At 36.8% G+C, this 7,874-nt stretch overlaps 1 protein-coding gene across 1 annotated transcript in view; it reads left to right on the plus strand.

Annotated features, from left to right (window-relative positions):
• The window catches only part of TRPM3 (transient receptor potential cation channel, subfamily M, member 3), a 432,332-nt gene that overhangs the window by 323,016 nt on the left and 101,442 nt on the right, over nt 1–7,874 (plus strand). Inside the window, exon 11 of the mRNA XM_009328179.1 lies at nt 6,441–6,615. Within this exon, the coding sequence (XP_009326454.1) occupies nt 6,441–6,615 (175 nt within the window). The remainder of the gene's footprint in view (nt 1–6,440; nt 6,616–7,874) is intronic.

Here is a 7,874-nt window from a genome sequence, read left to right on the forward strand (position 1 = left end):
ATACTTCAGTATGTGGGATGGAGACCTTATTAAATGAAAAACAGTAATATGCAAGTTTGTGTGAGATGTTTCACACATACCTGCTCTTGAATACGAGTTGAATATTTCCTTTGAATATCTGAGAAAAAAAAATATCTCTGCTTACGAACTATTTTCAATAACACAGAATAAAAATTCTGAGCCCATTCTTAAGTAGGAAGACCTTTGATTGGGGGATCAGACCTTTACCGTCTTGAAACATAAGTGTAGTTAACCAAGTGATAAACTTCACAGTGATAACACAATAGTCAGCATTCTGAGCTATTCTCAGTTCCACAGATATACTGCTAAACAGGAAGGTTTCTCCATCTTCCAAAAGGGAAAGAAAAAAGGTTTGCTGAAAACACAGCTCATCCTAGAAATGCTGAAAAAACAATAAACTGAGTAAATTTTAAAAGAAATCCTCCATGTAACTATCAGATGGCTGGAAAACACCATAATCTTTTAGATATTTAAAAATAATTCACTTGAACTTAAAAGAGGATGTGTCTTTCTCTACAAAAGATATAAAGAAAGCTGAGTAACATCATTTACTGCCTTCTAAGAAACAGAAAAAAAATCTAGATCTGTGAAAATTAATTGGTCTTTTTCTATGTTTGGAAAACACCATCAGTGATTGAGAGTTTCCTGATAATGATAATAATAATAATAATGTTGCATTGTCCTATATTGAGAAGGGTTATCTGCAATTTCAGAATGGACAACATTTCAGTGGAGTGTATTACTGCTACTCGCTTTCCAGTTAATAAAATATGAAACACACAATTTCTAAGGTTGTATACTTTTAGAGTACTTAGTGAAAACAGCAGTGTTGTGTTGGAGATAGCCCAGCAAGATGAGTGCTATCCTTAGTTTTGCCAAGACTAGGGCAATTTTGTGGTAAATTCCACAAAAAACATGGAGGAAAATCTTCTTGCTTGTCGATTTATTGGACTGTCCATTTTAATGCTTGGCACAAAGTTCCCACCTTCTGGATGGGTGCTAGGAGACAGCAACCCCCGTACTGTAGTCCAGTTTTCCATCAGCACTGTTTTATTTCAGCATTGTCTCCTTTCTGACAATCTCAACTCAAGCAAGAAACTCTTTTTATAATGATGATGTCCTTGGCTTTGTAAGGAATGTATTACCTTCAGATTTAGCATCGCGCCTCCCAGCCTGACATTCTCCTTCTGGATGAAGTGGCTGAAACAAGAGGGTCCCTGTGGATATATCAGGCACTTCCAGCCCCGTCTTTGCAAACTATTGTATAATGTGCATGCACAAACTGAAATAGTGCACTTGCAGAGAATTCCTGACTCTTGCATTTCTAAGGAGATACAAAGACATAGAAGGAAAAATATTTTTATTACCAGTTAAAGAGAAGTCCATCAGCTACCTCTTTCCCGAAGTCAGAGGTTCTGTCTTATTGACATCATATGCCAACATTTTTCAAATTGGTTCAGTGTCACGGTAAGACAAGGCATGGTCAGTTCTCAATTTCATAGATGCAAAATTGTTAGCAAATGCAGTGTTAATATCTAATCAGGAATAGTCAGTCAATGTCTTCCTACCCACTGAAATTTTTCTACAGACCCTCTGCATTCATTTCCAAATTCCTAATATTTACCAGCAAAGATGCATCCAGGATTTTTGGTATCAAACTATGTAAAAATTTAATTCAAATCTGCTCTGTGTTTTGCCTGAGAGTTATTGAGATGCAGATTTCTTTGGTGTAAGTAGCTAAGCTTTTATCCTGAAACAAATATAATGTCACAAATAATTTCAATGTGATTGAAAACATCATAGAAAACTGAGAATGTGATAATTCCCACTTACTCTCTTTTTCAAATTTTAAGATACTCAAACAGACATGACTTTTTTTCCCCATGTCTATGGACTTCCTTTCACACACTGTGGATACCATCACTGATCAGAATTTAATCATCATAAATCTGGAAAAGCTCATAACATTAGGATGCAGACAACTGTAGTCTAGAGATCTTTCCTGAAAGCCAGAAGTGGTTTTACTTTGAAGAAATATCAACAAAGTATTATTAACTGATTTTAAAATATTATTTCTAATTCCAGAAATGTACTTTCTAATTTTCCCTCCAAACTAAAGAAACAATATATTTTTCCAAATCAAAATATTTTATGGAGAATTAATGAAAATTACAAAGAAAAAAATCCCATTTGTTGAAACTCAGAAAGGTTTTCCAAAATGATGTAGAAATGTAGATGTAGAAATCAACTTTTTGTTTTAAATATTTTCTGTTTCATAAAGAAATCTACCAGAATAATTTAAAAAGTTGCATTTCAATCTGGAACTTAATCATATATGATAAATTAAGGTTCCCATGACCTTTTTTTTTTTAAACTCAAAGCTACAAAATTTCATTGAAGAGTTGATTTGGAGAGAAGTTGTTTTGTTTTACTAGCCTCAAATTAGAGGATTGTTTTCATGCTGGATATGTTTTTACATGATCAGGGAAGAGAAAAAATGCCATCAGATTAACCACAGTGAAACACAACTGGAACACTTGCAGAGAACTGTTATATGCCATGTAACTGTTGTGACTATAACAGTTTAAAAAGTTGAAAAAAAAAAAAAAAGAATGCAAGAGGAATTTTAGAAATGCTTTCAAATGACCAATTCATTGGCCCCAAAAGGCAAAAATAGTTCAGCTGTAGAGACTAACTGTCATTATTTATATTATTAGTAGCTGATCAATATCCAGCAGAATACACCAAGACTGAACAGACTTCCGGTAGACTGAAGGAACCTCCTTTAGGAACAGTTTGAGATACATAAGCTCACTGCATCTATAATGATTCTTGAGCATCACTCCAAACTCAGAAGGTTTTTTCCTTTTAGTCTTACTAGAAGGCTGTGAAGACTTCACTCCTCTGATAGCCAGAAATCTTCTGAACTCCGTCTAAAACTATTAATGGCCAATGTGTTTTATGTCACAGGGAAAGTCAGACATATTGTCTTTCACCTTTCAATTTGCTAAGGAAAGATGAGCCAAACTCATCTAATCTTGCCTCATAAGAGGGGTCTTGATTCCCCATACACTCCTTTTGTTTTTTTCCTCCATTTGTTCCAGTTTGTTCTTTTTGAACATGGGCGAGCGTAGCTACAGACAGTATTTTGCATGGAATTTCATGAGTGGCTCCCACAATGGCACTGACGTGCCCATATTTCCTACTGAAAATGCTTTATTGTGTGTATTCCAGGATCATACCTGCCTTCTTCATGGTCTTGCTACACCAAAGACTCAATTCTCCTGTGATCAGCTGGATCACACCTTTCTCTTTTCTAGTATTTCCTCCTAATGAGTTCCCAGTTTACAGCAGAATTTATTAATCACCAAGTAAATGACTTTGCATCTGGTACTGTGAACTTTCTCCATTTCTGTTACCCAATCCTTAATGTCATCCAGACCCAGTTTGACTCATTACTGAGAATACTTCTTAATAGTCTTATTAGCATATGTCAGTACCAGTTCTAATTCTTGTTTTGAAGTCATTAATGACAATGATAGGATCAGGGTAAGTTCTTCTTAGAAGAAGAACTAAGAAACTCCATTAGTACTACCGGTTCCGCATACAACTCTACCCATTAGTTAATGATATACTTTCAAATCTGTGCACTTATATTTAGTTTTGCTAACAATTTCATATATGGCACTGTAGCAAATAATACTTTACAAAAGACCACCTTTGGTAAATGTTAGGATCAGGCTTTTAAACACACCACTGGGGGTGGGGGTGGGGGGGTGTCCATAATGAAATTAAATGGGCCCTACCCGTCAGTTTCCAGAGGAAACTACTACACTGCTGAAGAGGAATGCTGATGGAAGATTCAGCGAGTTGTGGGCTTCCTAGTCAGAGTTCACGTTAGACCTGCTCTGTGATCAGTCTTTTGAGCCAGGAGGACTGAAACAAGAACCATGAAGGGAAATCCTTATTCAACTACCAAGAACTCATATCTTAAAAAAACTACCAGAAGAACTAAAAATGGTAGCAGTATTGGCTACACGATGTGGTATAAAGAAAAGCTACACAAGAAGAAGGAAGTCCTGATAGAAAGTTCAAAAAACTTGGTAACATTATATTAGCCAGACCATTAGAAATTAAATTATAAAATACCTCCTTCCAATTTGGTATTAAAATTTTAATGGAAGTGAGTCTCTTATCAGCCACCTTGTGATTATGTTGGGAAGTATCATAAAGAAAAATATGCCACACCAAGAATTCATTTTTATTCATCTTCTGATAACAATTGTCTTACAAAAAAAAAAGAATTTTGTAAAAGACATAACTATAAACAAATTTTCTTTTGTCACCTAGTGGCAAAGGGAAACCTGGACAGACTTGTGACATGAGGTTCTCTGTTGCATGCTCAACTGCAACCAGTTGTATCATATTACAAGTATTGCTATGGGAATAAAATAATATTATTTATAAGCTTCTCAGAAAAACAGGGGTTTATTGCTAATATCTAGAATGCGCTTTTAAGGGATGTAATTTTAAGCATGAGTAAAATCAATGCAGGTAAACAATGCAAATTTGCCAAACAAAATTCATCCTTAGCTTAAATCCCTTAAAATTAGTGGAAGTACATGTGGGACAGGTTAACCCATCAGACTTATAATTCACTCTTCTTAAGCAAATTTCTTAATTTTCCTTTCTCATTTAATTCCGTTCCCCAAAACTGCTTTTCCACTAAGACCTTTGAAAAGAACTTAACCACCAAAAGAACTTCATGATTAGGTAGAGTAGCAATTCAGGGAAGTCCTTAATATTAATAAAAAAATTAACCAGTGAGCTCTGTGCAAATTATTCTGTTAATCACCTTGTTATATTCTACCCTTCTTACTCTCTTTCATTAGCCTGGATTTTATAACTCTGCTTGTAGTTTTCTTAACATAAATAACACCACACACTTTATTAAGTTATATAATAAAAGAGCCACAAACAGACAGCAGATACATCCATAACAAAGCATGCAGAGGTTCTTTCCAGGAAACACAATGTTTGCTTGTTTGTGGTTCAGGAGGTGCTTACAATATTTCGCTGTTGTATAAAAGAACTGAGTTTTTTTCTTTTTTAAAGAACAGCTCACTTCATTTTTTGACAGTAATTCAAATTCTTAAAAATTATTTGTGACTATCAAAAATAATTTGATTTGTGAATGTTTCTAGAGGGTCTAACCAGATTTAATGCTCCAGTCTCACAGGCTTACCTTCACTTCTGTGGACTGAACTCCCTCTAAATGGAAACCTGAGGCAGTCACATTAAAACTTGTTGTTGTCTGGCCTCGTGCAACTTTTCCCAACCCAACTCTTAACAGTTTGGGGCACTCTTTTTTATTTTTCAGTGAAACATCAAAATTTTGTGCAGAATGCATATATTTTTTTCTTAGGAAAAGCTAGTTTAAAAGGAAAAAGTCTTTCTGTTGACAGAAAAATGCTAATAGAAAGTGTTCAACTAGTTCTACTGCCTGAGTCCTTTTGAATGTCCCCAGTCTCAAATGGTCAAGAAGTATCAGCCATAAAAGCTTTTTCAGTCATTTTAACACCAGCCTGGTGTCAGATTGCCTTTCTCTAAATCCATAAGACTTTCCTGGCAAAGTCTGTGCTGCAACTTTTGCAGAGGGCTCCTATCTAATTATAACACAAGTATTGAAAGTGAGGATGTCTCTCCTGGTTCAGCACTAGTTCAGCTCTCTCTGGAGCAATGTCCCCAGTGTGGGGTCTGCAAATCAAGGAATATGCTGCAAAATTTGGACAGAATTCAGAGAAAAACTGTGAGACTGACTAGAACTGGGAAACAAGTATTGCATTGACTTGTAACAGAATATGTTTAGTTTATCAAAGAGAAAGTTAAAGGGCTATCCAGCTGCAACCTTAAAATACATCTAATATGGCAACAAACATATCACAGAGGGGATTTTAAAACACCAAGCAAAGCTACTGGAAGACTCAATGATTGGAAACTGACACCATGCAAAATCTAGATTACAAGCAAGCTACAAAGTCATTACTCTGAACAAGTTAGGAAGAATTGTGGTAGCTTCTCTATGCTTTCAAACCAAGATTTGATCTTTTAAAAAATTCATGGTCTATTTCAACCATAAATATCGTATTTAAAACAGAAGATAATTTTAGAAAACCCTGTTTTATGCAGTGGAACCAATGAGATGACTACACTGGTCCTTTCTGACCTTAAAATTTATGATTTTCTGAATGCCATTTTCTCTAACATAACGCTGTACAGTCACAATGCAGTAATTTCAGTCTGATTTTTTTTTTCTGTCTTCTGTTATGTTTTGTTTGCTTTGCTGGCTTTGCATTTTTTTGTTCCTTTTCTTTTTTGTTTGGGTTTTTTTGTTTCTTTCTTTCTTTCTTTTACTCCAGGAATTGGTCAAGGGGTTCCAGTGGTGGCCCTCATTGTGGAAGGAGGTCCCAATGTTATCTCCATCGTTCTGGAGTACCTGCGAGACACTCCTCCTGTTCCCGTTGTGATATGCGATGGCAGTGGCCGGGCATCTGACATCCTTGCCTTTGGTCACAAATACTCTGAAGAAGGAGGGTAAGTCATTTCCTAGTGTGTGTTCTTTCTCCATCCACAGGTTCGATTTGATGGTAAGATAGAGCCCAGGAAATTATTAGCAATATAATGCAAAAGCAATACCTTCTTCACATGGCTGTTTCCATCATCAATACAGGTGATATATTGAAGGTATCCAGAACAAAAAAAAAAAAAGGGCGAGTTAAAGCAACACTAAGGAAAGTCTACAGAATAAAACAGAGGTGTAGAAACCATATCATATTGTTACTTGCCATGACATGTAACACATTGACAAGTACAAGGTATGGTATCTTGCAGTTGCAGGTCAAGGGATTCAGTCAAAGGGCATGGGGAATTATTTTCACTGGCTTAGTCAGCTATGTCATTATATTATAGTGTACTGCTGTCTTCAGGTTTCATTTAGCCCTACATGTTCATATAAGCTAGTTGGTATTTGGCTTGCCTATTGGGCATGATTCTGCACATCCACCTATATTCACACGTGACTGCTTGTGCACTGATCTGTGTTTGCACTGTCCCACCTTTCTTTGCAGACTCAAGGTGAGGCAAGGATAGTATTTAGCTTTTATTATAGAAGATTCAAGTGTGGTTTTGTTGAATCAGGCTGTAAGCATGCTTTGCAAGTTCCAAAGTGCATACTATTACTGAATGCCCAAATCTTTAATATTCTTTGTTCTTCTCCTCTACCCCCAAAATTATGTAAACAACCACAGAATCACAGAACAGTTGAGGTCAGAAGGGACCTCTGGAGGTCATCTGGTCCAACACCTCTGCTCAAGCAGGGCCATCTACAGCCAGTTGCTCAGGACCATGTCCAGATGGTTTTTGAATATCTCCAAGAACGGAGACTCTACAACCTCTCTGGGCAATCTGTTCCAGTGCTCAGTTACCCACACAGTAAAAAAAAAAAAAGGTGTTTCCTGATGTTCAGAGGGAGCCTCCTGTGTTTCAGCTTGTGCCCATTGCTTCTGGTCCTGTCACTGGACACCGCTGAAAAGAGTCTGGCTCCATCTTATTTAGACCCTCCTTTTGAGTATTTATATACATTGATGAGATCTCCTCTGAGCCTTCTCAGCCCCATCTCTCTCAGCCTTTCCTCATAGGAGAGATGCTCCAGTCCCTTCATCACCTCTGTGGGCCCTTCACTGAACTCTCTCCAGTATGTCCATGTCTCTCTTGTACTGGGGAGCCCAGCACTGGACATAGCACTCCAGGTGTGGCCTCACCAGTGCTGAATAGAGGGGAAGGATCATCTCGCT

This window comes from Pygoscelis adeliae, unplaced genomic scaffold (assembly GCF_000699105.1).
Source record: "Pygoscelis adeliae isolate BGI_AS28 unplaced genomic scaffold, ASM69910v1 Scaffold45, whole genome shotgun sequence".
Taxonomy (NCBI): Eukaryota; Metazoa; Chordata; class Aves; order Sphenisciformes; family Spheniscidae; genus Pygoscelis; species Pygoscelis adeliae.